We start from the raw sequence: 13,181 nt of genomic DNA on the forward strand, positions 1-13,181 counted from the left end.
CTTTGCCCAGTTTGTCCCAAACGGGTTTCTTACACCAAGCAAAGTGATTCGCAATGAGTGTGTGCAAACTGTAGTTTGGCAGTCAGCAAAATGATTACGTATTATTTTTTTTTTAAAAGTGTGGCATAAAAGTGTGACATTCAAAAACCAATGACGTCGCTCTACTTTGACTTTTAGGCCATTTATAAACTCTGACATGATTGTGACCCATCACATAGATCCTTTCTTTCGTCTTGGGGTACACATTGTCGTTTTGTTTTATTTGCCGTTAGGGTTATGATGAGGTCCTTGGAAACTTTTCTCCACTCGACCCAAATGTTTTTTGCGAACCCCCCGCCGCAGAATTCCTGCCGGTACCGTCGCTAACCTGAAGTTGATGAGTCGGCGCCGTGTTTTTGGCCCGACTGACGCTTGAGTCAACAGTGGAGGCGTGCGGCTCGGGAGCTTCCAGGTTCAGCCAAAAGTTAGGAAAGGCACCCTGGCACGGACGGAGACGCTTTCCATCTGCTGCGGGCTCACAAAGAGGCCGGTTCACTTAGAGTTCAGCAGCGTTCCTGTCCGCCCGCCGGTTCACGCTCGGGTCGCTCGTCAGGCTTTACATCCGTCTTCTGCTCGGGCCTGCATGTCATAAAAGCAGGTCATGCAGAGGGAAGGCTGAGGGGAGGATTCGGCGCAATGAGTCAACATGAGGCCAGTGTGCCACATTGCTTGCTTTGGGGTGCGTTCAACAGCACTTTTGTACTGGATGTGCTGAGATCAAAATGGCACACTTTGGCCTTGACATTGGAGGAGTTTTTTTTGTTTTTAAGTCCTGAAAAGGACCTTTTTCTTCTCCTTTTTTTTATTAAAACAACGCTGTATTTACTTTATTTTAATTTATTTTTGAGGCAGAGGGGGAATTTATTATTATTATTATTTATTTTTTTTAAATGAGGAAAAATTTCATCCTACAAGAATAAAGTCAAGAATACTTGTTTGACCATAAAAATGCAATTTTAAGCAGAATTCAAAGTCAATTATATCCTTGTTTTTCATAAAGTCATTTATACAAGAATAAGTTGTTTTTTGGGAGTGGCGCAAAAACATTTTGAGAAAAAGTTGCATTTATTCCATAAAAATCTGAGGGGAAAAAGGACTTTAAAAAAAATCTAATGTAGGTAGAAGGCTGGTTATCTTTAAGGGGGGAAAAAAGTTTAAGGAAAAAAATATTTTTAGAAGAAAATACAGTAGAATACATTAGGATAAAAAGCAATTATAGTATCAATTTGACACTATTTTTCTGTGGTAGATCTCATGAGATTGCAGTCCGTTGAATCCAACGTGTAACTCCCACTTGTGGTTTCACCTCACACTGCAATCAAAATACACACTTGAGTCCACACAGTGTCCTTATTTGAAAACATTTCTTGATGAAGCTACTCAAACATAAATAGGGCGCTCAATAAAATATTGTAAATTAAAACAATAATGTCACCATCATAAAACCTTAATCAACTGGGATGGGCAATTTTTCAAAAACATTTTGACTACCGGTATATTGATTAGAATTTTTTAAGATTTAAAAAAAATAATTTTGCTGTGGAAAAAAATTCAATGTTATGGCGTTTCTTGAGAAAAAATCTATTTGCACAACTCGAAAACTCCACAGCTCCAAGAATTGTCCTTACTTCCACAGGTATGTCAATTGATGGCGTTACCGTGTGCAGACTATCTGTAAATTATAATATTATAGAGTGCTGTTTTCACCATTAAAAGAACACAATTTAAAAAAAATTCTATTGGGGTCTTCAGAAGAACAACAAACAAACAAAAAAAATCTTATTTATGATCACTTTTAAAGTGATGATGAAACAGAAGGTTTTGCATCTCACGTATTGAGCACTTTTTGTAAAGAACATCAACAACAGCAAAATCTGGGAAGTGATCCGAGTGGACGTTTGAGTCATGATCAGTGCGTGTGTGGGTTGTGTGTACGTTTGAACCTCTTGTCAAACAGCCCACGCAGGACCTTGTCCCCGATAAATATGCGCTGGCAGTGAGTGGAAGAGCTTCACACTCAAAGACCGGGACACAAAATGGCTTCATCATTGGTGGCCCACGCCGGGCTCTTGCTGCTTTTCTCCCTGGCGTCCGCCGTAAGTCGAAAAAATACAACTGGCCTTTTTAACCGGTGGGGGGGGGGGAAAATACGCCTTTTGTCAAAACTAAACAAAACCTCACAACTAGATTTGGAAGAAATTTGGGATATTTCTTCCCCTAAAAACTTTTTCTGGAAAAAAAAAAAGACTTTAATTTTGTTCATTGTAATTTTCATCTCCTGAAAAAAAAAATTATTATTTTTTCTTTAAAAAAACGCAGCAATTTTCTTTCAAAAGAGGTTGTTCTCTCAAAAAACTCACAGTAGCGTATATGACGTTTTAAAATTGTCTCTTTTGTAAGATAATTTTTGTCTTTGTAAAAAAATAATAATAATTCTAACAACTTTTTTCTCATATTTTTTTTTGTTGTATTCTGTACTATTAATTTGTGCTTTTTTGTCTTATAAATAGTACATCTACTGTTGAAAAAGTAAGTGAAGCATGATTTTATTATTGTAAGATGACTTTTTTTTCTTACATTTTTATTTTAAAAAGTCTTCCTCTAAGAAAAAATATCTGGGAGAAAATATATATTTAAAAAAACACATGGACATGACAAAATATAAACTAAAAATTATTCTTTTTTTTTTACAAAAATATGCATTTTTAAATGAGAATTCCATGCATGACGTTTTCTCATAAAATGTATTTTTGATAAAAACATAATTTTCCCGTATATATATTTTTTTAAACTTTTGCTTGCAACAATATGACATTACGAAGCTCGAACTTGAGAAAAAGGGTGACGATAACCATAGAGAACAGCAAATGGAACTTGAAAGTGCTTCACTTCCTCCAACTCCCTTAAAAGTCACTCTTTGTTGTTTTCCTTAGCAAATCCGAGGCGACAACATCGCCATCAGAAACGACGACAGAATGACGTGCCACCCCAACGACGGCTTTGTGAGTACGCGCCCCAAAGCCGCCCTGCGGCTCTCGAGCCGTTCTCACCGTCGCCGATTTGCTGGGTCGCCATTGCAGGGCAAGTACTGTCCCACCACGTGCGGCGTGGCCGACTACATGCAAAGATACACGTCCAGGGCCCACGACAATCTGGACCATCTGCAAAGAGAGCTGGAGAGCATCGCCAACCTGACGCGGGGGGCGGAAGAACGGGTCGTCTACATGAAAGACAGCATCCAAACGGTCCAGAAGACCATCCAGCCCGGTAGGTCGCTCGTCTTACTGTCAAACCAAACAAACGGGGATTACAGATTCGGTATTTAAAACAACGACTTAGCATTCAGGTCGCGGTTGCTAACAAACAATGGGAAACTCCGTAGACACTCAGGCTAACAATTAGCATCAACGTTTTGTTACACTTTAAGCGACGGATATCTAAACACTAACAGTCCAGAACAATAGTCAGGATTTGTGTTTTTTTTTCATTGAGAAGCACAAAGAGACGCTTTTGTTTACATTTAATGTTAAGTCAGATTCTTGTAGCGAGTTGTTGATGCTAAATAACTCTTTTCTTCATTGCTGATCAACCACTTTTGATTTTTTGGCAGAAACAAGGATGACACTATCATCTGCATTATAGTTGGCCATTAATGCCCTAACAGCAACTGGGGCGGCTATTTACACTGAGAACAGTAGTGGCCCTAAAATAGATCCCTGTATCCTAACGTGATGATGTTTCACACCATATCATTATCTGTCAGGGTACAGTATACATTCTGGGTGGACAGCTGATCATTTTCCGAAATGAACAACAGCCTGATGACAAATTAAATGTCACATTTTGCACATGTCTTTGTAGACGTCTACTTCCAAAGGTCGTCCAATATGCTGGATGACGTGATCCGCTTTGAGAGGACCATCATTGAACAAGAGACGCAAATGTTGTAAGTTGCACAAACCTTGCTTTTATCGTTGTTTCCTTGCTACGCCAAACATTTCCACAAGTCAGATGGAATAAGGTGTGTTGTGAGTGTATAATATTTATAGCAATAGTTTTGGGTTTTTTTTTACCATTTTTTTGGTACAAATATTTTCCTACATTTTTCAGCTTGGGTCAAAGTTAGGTCCTCCTCTTTCCAAAATGTTGCCACTGATTCTTATATCATATTTGAACTTTGTTCCGGCGCTTATTTTTAACGAGACCGTTTTTTTTTTCCTTTTTAAAAACTTGCTCTAATTTGTGATTCTTCTTTCTTCCATTATAACTCTATTCCACCTGTAGCATGGCGCTAATGCTAACAAGACAATAGAAACAAATTGAAAAATGATGAAATGTTTTTCCAACATTTTTACTGAGGCCAAAGTGCAACGTTATTCCTTGCTCTGAAATAACACCGGCTATGGATTATTCTCAAAACATTTGAACCTGGCACCGCCTTATCGTGTTTTCACATCACCGCCACAGCAAACTGCAGGACGCGGTCTCCGCCAACGAGGATAGAATGGCCAACCTGAAGGCGCTCTCTATTCAGCTGCAGAACACGTGCAGCGAGCCCTGCAAGGACAGCGTTGAGATTCAGCCCACCACAGGAACAGGTACAACCCCCCCCCCCCCCCCCACCACACACACCCAAAAAAAAAAACTTAAAAAAAAAAAAAAGAGGGAAAAAATGACCTTTAGATTGTTTCCCAACCGTTGTCCCTTTCAGTGTTTAGTTAGAGGCAGCAAAGATCAATATGCTAGCGACATCAGCGGAGGGTAAACAGATGAAATTTGTCGCCAGCTTTGAAGTAGCAAGAACATACTGGAGTTAATAATAAATAAATAAATAAACAATCCAATCCCAAAGTATTCTAATGTTATTTTAAGGTACAATTTTATTAAATTTTAGATTGCCAGGATATCGCCAACAAAGGTGCCACCGTCAGCGGTATTTACTACGTCCAACCGGCCCAAGCTCCCGCGCAGTTCCTGGTCTACTGCGAGATTGACAGCTTTGGGCGTGGCTTCACAGTCATCCAGAGGGTTCGTATCTTCCCAAACTGTCCTGCTTGCTTTGAAACGTACCACACAAATGTGAATGTGCTGAAAAAACAGAATGGCACACGCTGGATTATTTGGAACTATATTGTCAATTGGCGGTTTTTTTTTTTAAATGGCACTACACTCTAAAAAACAAATTGGGTCAAAAATGGACGACCCAACTTTTTGAGTTATTAAGCAAATCAAATTAATAAAATGATTAAAGTAAAATCATTTTTAAAATATTCCACAAAGCAAACTTTTTTTTTTGCTTGTCTTTTGGGTTATTCATTTGACCCAACTTTTTTGGGTGAACTGAATAAACCCAACTGAATTTAGTCAAAAATGAACTCACACAACTTTTTGAGTTATTTAATCCAAAACCTTGGGTCAATTTTTTTTTTTTGTGGGTTATCTATTTGACCCAACTTTTTGGGTAAATTGAATAACCCAATTGAATTGGGTGAAAAATGAACCAACCCGACTTTTGGAATTTTTTAACCCACAAAGTTGGATCAAATTAAATTAATAACCCATAAAGCAGCCCAATTGTTGGGTTATTCTGTGGGTTACTCATTTGACGCAACTTTTTGGGTTAATTGAATAACCCAAAAAGTTGAGTTTGTCCCTTTTTGACCCAATTTGGGTTATTTTTTTACCCAACTGCTATTAGAGCGCACTTACATTCAAGGGTAACCGGCGTTTCAGCGGTGGTATTCACATCTGAGAAATTCCCAAATGAGCATCTTTTATCGTCATCCGTAGAGGCAGGATGGTAGCGTGGACTTCCACAAGGACTGGATCCAGTATAAGGAGGGCTTCGGCTACTTCTCCCACGACGACACCACCGAGTTCTGGCTCGGCAATGAGAAGATCCACTTGCTGTCCGTGGGCGGCACCATCCCAATGGTGCTCCGGATAGAACTGGTCGATTGGGAGGGCAACAAAAGGTAAGCCAAGCGGTTTCAAATATTCATATATTATTATTATTTGTTTTTTATATATATATATATATATTTTTTTTTTAAATATTATTATTTATTTAATTATTATATTATTTATATATTTTTTATTTAAATGGATTATTATTCTTATTATTATTCAAATCTCTCCAGGCACGCCGACTACGCCATGTTCCGGGTGGCGCCGGAGGTCGACATGTACCGCCTGACCTACGGCTACTACTTCGGCGGCGACGCCGGCGACGCCTTCAACGGCTTCGACTTCGGCGACGACCCCAGCGACAAGTTCTTCACGTCGCACAACGGCATGCAGTTCAGCACCTTTGACAAGGACAACGACAAGTACGACGGCCACTGCGCCATGCAGGACGGCTCGGGCTGGTGGATGAACCGGTGCCACGCCGCCCATTTAAACGGCAAATACTACCAGGGTGGGTGACCTTCTCACGGCACCAGAGGTCACAAAAGTAGTCACTCTGTGCTTCTTCAACTTTTGTGGAAAAAAAAGACTCTGGTAATAGTCGAAGTACTGATCCAGCTCCTTAAGTTAAAAAAAAAAAGTATTAGGCTACTCTGAAGCATGTTTTCTAAATCGCAAGCGCGACCTGTGACCTCTGCGTTTGTCTTCATGCAGGTGGGCGATACAGCGAAAAGGACACCGGCGAGTTCGGCTACGACAACGGCATCATCTGGGTGACGTGGCACAACCGCTGGTACTCATTGAAGGAGACCACCATGAAGATCATCCCCGTGACGCGCATCGCAGCAGGCGGTGGACAGCAGGCGGGTACGAAGCAGTTTGGAGTGGTTTAGAAAATAAACTCATAATAAAAGAATGCTCTTCTTGTTGTTCGTTATTGTTTGGAGCTCTGAATAAAGTTTTGTTTTTGCACGCCACTGGTCCCAAAAACAGAAGTGAGTTGAGTGTCATTCAGAAGGCACTGAGTTTGTTGATGTTCTTTTTTTTTGGTGGGGGGGGGGGGGGGGGTGTTACAAACAAAAACAAAAAAACAGTCTGTACTATCCTACTTCATATACTGGCAAATTGCTTTTTGGGCAGCTCTTGATTTGGTTATTCATTAACTGGCAACCATGAGTTAGTACATAGAGTACACCAAACTTTGAACTTATGACTCACAAATAAAAATAAATAAAAATACCAGAAATAATTAACTAGTGAACAGGTTTTGCTCAATTGATTATATATATATATTTTTTAATCTTTGTATTGTTTTATTCCTGTTTTCTGAACAGCGCTTTCGTACAGCTGTCGTACTTTGTCAAAGTGCTCAATAATAAAAAATAAAAAAAAAGTTGAGTAAATGAATACAAATTAAATGCAGCTCCACCCCTTACCTCTAGATGGCGCCAAGACAAATTGAGACCTGTTCATTGCTCACATTTACTTCCGGCGGGGATGGGTGGACAGTTTCAGATTTTCAACTAAAATGCTTCTTTTCCATAAAAAGTGGCCAGATTATTCGTCAGTAATATTTTTGTGGGACATTTATCGTCGCGACGACTGAGGTAAGACAAACCTTTTTAATGTTTTTTGGTCGCTGCCGCTCAGACATACAGGTTATGGATGGGGGCGGGCGAGAGCGTGTTGCTAGTTGCCATTTTTACATATTTTAGATAAAAATAAACGTTTTTTGTGTGTGTGTGATGAATGCAGTAGTTTATTTTATTTATTTTCATGGTCTGGTAGTGTCAACTGAAAGTAGGCACATAATTCATTTTGTATGGCTGTCAAATGAGATATATATTTTAAAGGAGAACTCAACAGGAAGTCAGACTCTTGCTCCACCCCTCACGAAGATTTGAAATCGGCGTTCAAAGGGGGTGACCGCTGGGTTGGGCGTGGTCTGGCTGTGATTGACGGCAGCAACTCACTAAGAAGCCGTTTAAGGAGGCGTGTACAAGAACAAGCCGGTGGGGGGCGACTACGTCATGCAGAACAAGTGACGTAGGTTGTATCGTCTCGTGTAATGTTTATCTCGGTGTTGAACTTTAAGGTGGCACCAAACACACGGTTTTTGCCCCCAAATCAAGCTTGAAACAAAAATTTACTAAAATGTAAACAAATAAATAAAAATGACCAGGACATGTAGGCAGCATTTGTAGACACTAGTTTATACAGTTAATCAGCAAAAAAAAAAAGTTGATTAAGCGTTGAGTTATGCTTTAAAGACAGTTCCAGTGATAAAGTAGAATTTTTCCGAGAAAATTAATGAGTAATTACTGGAAAGTTATGAATCTTTAAAACTGCTAAAAATGCAGCAATTTCTGGTCAACATTTAAAGATTTTAGATGAGGCTTTTTTTTTTTTCAGTCCTCAGTCAATTCCTCCCTACTCACTTTCCACATAGTTTGATCCCGTTCCTTTTCAACTGGCCACTAAGGTTTCCCAATGCAGCTCTCTGCTGCCCCCGTGTGGACACAAAAGGTCCTTTCTTTGGGCAGTTGGGCTTCACAATCTGACGAATAGTATTTTGGCATCCTTGTGTGAGCAGCTAACTGCAATCTCTTGCATGGAGATGTTATCGCCGACCATGGCAGCTAGTGAGATTCTCAGTTTGGCATACAGGGACGGACGTCATTTAGGTTGACCTCTCATTCAGATCACAAATGAAACACTCCCATAAACAGATGTTTTATTTTTTCCCCACTTACACACTATACCGAAACACATGCACACGTTGACCTGCACACTTTCGCCCCACATTTTTTACATTTGGAGGGTTAACTTTAATATGGGTAAATTTTTAATTACAACATAAGAAAGGAAGGGTTGACTTTAACTCATTCACTGCCATTGACGCCTATAAACGTCAAAAATTCATTTGAACTTTTTCTATTAGTTGAAAAAAAAAATCCCACTTTCGTTAACAAGAGTATGAAAACCTAGAATTTTTTTTAATAATCTTTTTTTGGGGGGGTTGTTAAAAATTAGGGGCGTCAGGCAATTCATTTTTTTTATTGTAATTAATCACATGACTTCAATAGTTAACTCACGATTAATCACAAATTAAATGTCCAATAATTAGTTTTCTAGGTTTTCATACTCGTGTTAACAGAAGTGGGGAAAAAATGTTAAACTAATAGAAATAGTTTAATTTTTGACGTCTATAGCCGTCAATGGCAGTGAATGAGTTAAAATGGGTCCATTTGACCTAAAACCTAATGGGAAAGTAAACTTTAAAATGTATACCAACAACACAGTAGTTGACTTAGCGGGGGGGTTGGTTGGAAAGGGGGGGGGCTCAAATCTCTTCTCGCATGTGTTACAGTGTGTCTCTTTGTGTCTTCATGGACGCCCTCAGCGCACCGTGACGTCTGATGGCAGCATAATCTGCCAGCCTGATTAGCAGTGTGGTAATGGCAGCAGGCAGCACAGATGGGGCCACGCAGTCAGTCGGGGTCGGGGTGCGTACATTGAGGAGTTCGTCCCGAAGATGTGCGCAGACACTGGAAAACTTAGTTTTTTTTCTTATCTAATCCAGGGGTGTCCAAACTCAATTTTGTAGCGGCCGGCGGCATACACTAAAATTACCACTGGACTTGTCGTTTGCCTGGATCGTATGATTTACTTTCTACCGGATGGCAATGGCGGGAGAAGAGAAGAAGAAGAAATGATTTTTTCTCTCTCATTTCCTTGTTTTCCACCAATTATATATCGTTCGGTAAGACGCACCTGAGAATCGTCATTGATCGTGTTATTGTTTAGTACTGGAGCAGATCTTTTCTAGTGTGATGCAACGCCATTGGCCAGCTAAAAATCCATCTTATCGTTGTTGTCTTTTGGCAAATTCTATGAATATTCAATAGTGACAGCACTACTTTTAACGCTATGGATACGTTTTAAAGAGTGTTAAATTATAGCTGAAGAATGTCAACATGGCACTTACATCTCGAGCAGTCAAAATTAATCGATTAATCGACAACATTTTAATAATCGAGTAATCCTTTAGGGCCATTTTTTAAATTTAAAATTGTCCAAATCCTATGATTTTCAGCATATCAATAGTAGTTGTTCACCGATTTCTGTAGTCCTTCATGTAAGATGATTGTTTATCTTGTTTAATCCAAATAAGACATTTGCAAACATCAATGGCCGAACCATAACTTAACAACATCATAACACAGTACAACATCTATCCCCCCCCCCCTTTTTTTTAATCACTATACAAATATGAAGTATGAAATGACCACCAATCACTAGTTAATACACAATCAGAGGGGATATAGTAGTACACTTAATTGCAAAATTAAAATGAATCTGATTAGTCGATTAATCGATTGAATAATCAGTAGATTAATCGATTCAAAAAAAATATTCGATAGTGACAGCACTACTTACATCCCAGTACTTTTCTGTGCGCGGCCATTGGAAAAAACAAATTTGGACACCCCTGATCTAATCTGTATTTTTTTTTTTTTTAAGCGATGCATCACCAAAGTACGTCCACGCTGCTGATTCTGGCGTTCTTGTGTGCCCCCTCATGGGCAGAAGAAGTCTGCAACCTAACACTGTACGTCCCGGAGGGGCTCCCCGCTCACACTGTGGTCGGCGACCTGGCAACCAGTCTGAGCGGGCCGACTGTCGGTTTCTTCATCTCAGAAAGCCGCGACTCGCACGTGTTCCGCGATCTGGAGATCGACCCGGACACGGGCATCATCTCCACAATGACAGTTCTTGACCGAGAGACCCGTGGGAGTTATGAATTTGTGGTGGCCACCCTAGCGGGGGAGGTGGTCAGAGTTTGTATCAACGTGGTGGACGTCAACGACCATTCGCCGGCGTTCCCCTCTAAGGAAGTGGACCTGAGGGTGTCTGAGTTGAGCCCGCCTGGTAGCCGCTTCCACCTCCAAGGAGCTCGCGACCAGGATGAGGGGGAGTTTGGCACCCAGGGATACCGGATCCGAGAACCCGATATGGGGGAGCTCTTCCGGCTGGAGCAACGCGGTGCTTCCGAAAACCACCTTAGTCTGGATCTGGTTCTGGACAGGAGAGTGGACAGAGAAGCTCGGGACTTTTACACTCTGACCGTAGAGGCCTTCGACGGCGGAATCCCCGCTCAGGTCGGGAGGCTGCGGGTCAACATCTGGGTCCTGGATGAGAATGACAACCCGCCCGTGTTCAACCACAGCAAGTACGACGCGTCCGTGCCGGAAAATGCTCCGGTGGGGTCATCCGTGTGCCGGGTTCACGCCACGGACCAGGACCGGGGCGAGAACGCCAGGGTCAGCTACGAGATCAACCGGCGACAGAGCGACGGCGAAGATTTCTTCACCGTTGACGAGATCACCGGAGTGGTTTTCCTCAACAAGACACTGGATTTTGAAGCACAGGTGGAGTATACAAAAGTAGACGACACAGACACCTTGCTCTTACTCTTCCATGGCTTCAAGCTTTAATTTAATTGACATCAGCTGCTTCTTCACAGCACTCACTTTGTTAGGACCCATGGTTGGAAAAAAGACATTTTGCAAAATACCTCAACATAAAAAAAAAAAGGTAAATACAAGAAAAGAACACAACAGGGTAACCATTGAACTGATGGTGGCCTCAATTTAGTGGCGTATCGTTTGAAGCAAAAAAATAATAATCGAATGAGAGACAGGTTGTAATATGAAAAAACAGCAAGTTGGGGCTCAGTCAAGACACATTTATACATACTATTTAAGATACCCATCTAGTAGGGCTGGGTAAAAAAATAAAAATAAATCGAATGATCGATATCGAATCGATTTTCCTTTTTGAGCCTGACATTGATCCTCCACAGGGTATCTGGGCTCTCCCTTAGAGATAGGGTGAGAAGCTCGGTCATCCGGGAGGGACTCAGTGTCGAGCCGCTACCCTTCCGCGTCGGGAGGAACCAGTTGAGGTGGCTCGGGCATCTGGTTCGGATGCCTCCTGGACGCCTCCCTGGAGAGGTGTTCCGGGCATGTCCCACCGGCGGGAGGCCCCGGGGACGACCCAGGACACGCTGGAGAGACGACGTCTCTCGGCTGGCCTGGGAACACATTGGGATCCCGTCGGAGGAGCTGGCTGAAGTGGCTGGGGAGAGGGAAGTCTGGGCTTCCCTGCTAAAGCTGCTGCCCCCGCGACCCGACCCAGATTAGCGGTAGATGATCCGAGCCCGGATAGTGCCAATGCAATACTGTTGTTGCAAGAAAAGGTTTTCCCACTAATAGCAGACAATAATTTCTGCTACAAATGAGCGATCAGGGGAATTTATGAATGTTGAATCGCAAAAAAATGTGGCATTCACTCTGTATTCATATTGTACGTTACAGGCTTTCCACAAGCTGATCGTCACAGCCAGAGACAACGGAGCCCAGCCAGAGTCCAGCAGCACCCTGGTGCTTGTGAAGGTGCAGAACGTCAACGACAACAGTCCCACTATCAGCGTGCTCTTCCTCAGCGAGAACGGAGATGCGCTGGTCTCCGAGGCCGCCGGAATCGGAGACTATGTGGCCCGGATTTCCGTGTCAGACCCGGACGGCCAGGGAGAGACTGTGTCGGCCCGGCTCGAGGGCGGCGACGGGAAGTTCGCCCTTAGGCAGACGGACGACTTTCTGTACGCGTTGTTTGTCTGCGCCCAGCTCGACAGGGAAGAGAAGGATCTTTACGAGTTGAAGATCCAAGCTTCGGATTTCGGGAGCCCCCCTTTGAGCAGTGAGACTGGTCTTCTCGTGAAGGTGGCCGACGCCAATGATTGCGCGCCGGTTTTTGAGAAGGACACGTTTGTGGTTCGGATCTCCGAGGATGCCCCGAAGGGGACTTCAGTCATCCAGATGGAGGCCCAGGACTCGGACCAAGGAGTCAACGCTGACATCACCTACTCAGTCCTCAAATCTGACTGGGACTGCCCAGTCAGCGTGGATACGGAGTCTGGCCTGGTCTTTACAACCGGAGACCTGGACTGGGAGAAGCAGCCAGAGGCGTGTTTGTTCCTGGTGGTGGCAGAAGACCGAGGACGAGCGGCCTTGTCGTCCACCGCCACCGTCAGCCTGGCGCTGGAAGACATCAACGACAACGAGCCGGTCTTCCAGCAGAGACTCTACAATGCCAGCGTGATGGAACACAGCACCGCAGGAACCTGTTTTTTACAAGTACGTACTCGAAGGGAGACGCCCACTAGGCACGTT

At 42.5% G+C, this 13,181-nt stretch overlaps 2 protein-coding genes across 3 annotated transcripts in view; both read left to right on the forward strand.

The window, feature by feature from the left end:
- The first annotated feature begins 1,968 nt into the window (after positions 1-1,968).
- fgg (fibrinogen gamma chain) lies at positions 1,969-6,862 on the forward strand. The gene is made up of 9 exons (XM_086082006.1): positions 1,969-2,135; positions 2,973-3,041; positions 3,120-3,306; positions 3,901-3,985; positions 4,507-4,637; positions 4,934-5,067; positions 5,830-6,014; positions 6,180-6,457; positions 6,661-6,862. The coding sequence occupies exons 1-9, from the start codon at positions 2,076-2,078 to the stop codon at positions 6,837-6,839; spliced, it is 1,308 nt and encodes a 435-aa protein (XP_085938132.1). The 5' UTR covers positions 1,969-2,075; the 3' UTR covers positions 6,840-6,862.
- Positions 6,863-7,432: 570 nt separating this feature from the next.
- Positions 7,433-13,181, forward strand: part of dchs2 (dachsous cadherin-related 2) — a 33,784-nt gene continuing 28,035 nt past the window's right edge. The window contains exons 1-3 of one of the 2 annotated variants that reach the window (XM_086082004.1): positions 7,433-7,553; positions 10,471-11,378; positions 12,327-13,145. In XM_086082004.1, coding sequence (XP_085938130.1) covers positions 10,473-11,378; positions 12,327-13,145 — 1,725 coding nt within the window. In that variant the 5' untranslated portion in view covers positions 7,433-7,553; positions 10,471-10,472. Of the gene's footprint in view, positions 7,554-9,561; positions 9,710-10,470; positions 11,379-12,326; positions 13,146-13,181 lie in introns of those variants that run through there. The other variant, XM_086082005.1, reaches the window with a different exon arrangement.

This window comes from Leptonotus elevatus, chromosome 8 (assembly GCF_054856555.1).
Source record: "Leptonotus elevatus isolate MCC_2025b chromosome 8, RoL_Lele_1.0, whole genome shotgun sequence".
Taxonomy (NCBI): Eukaryota; Metazoa; Chordata; class Actinopteri; order Syngnathiformes; family Syngnathidae; genus Leptonotus; species Leptonotus elevatus.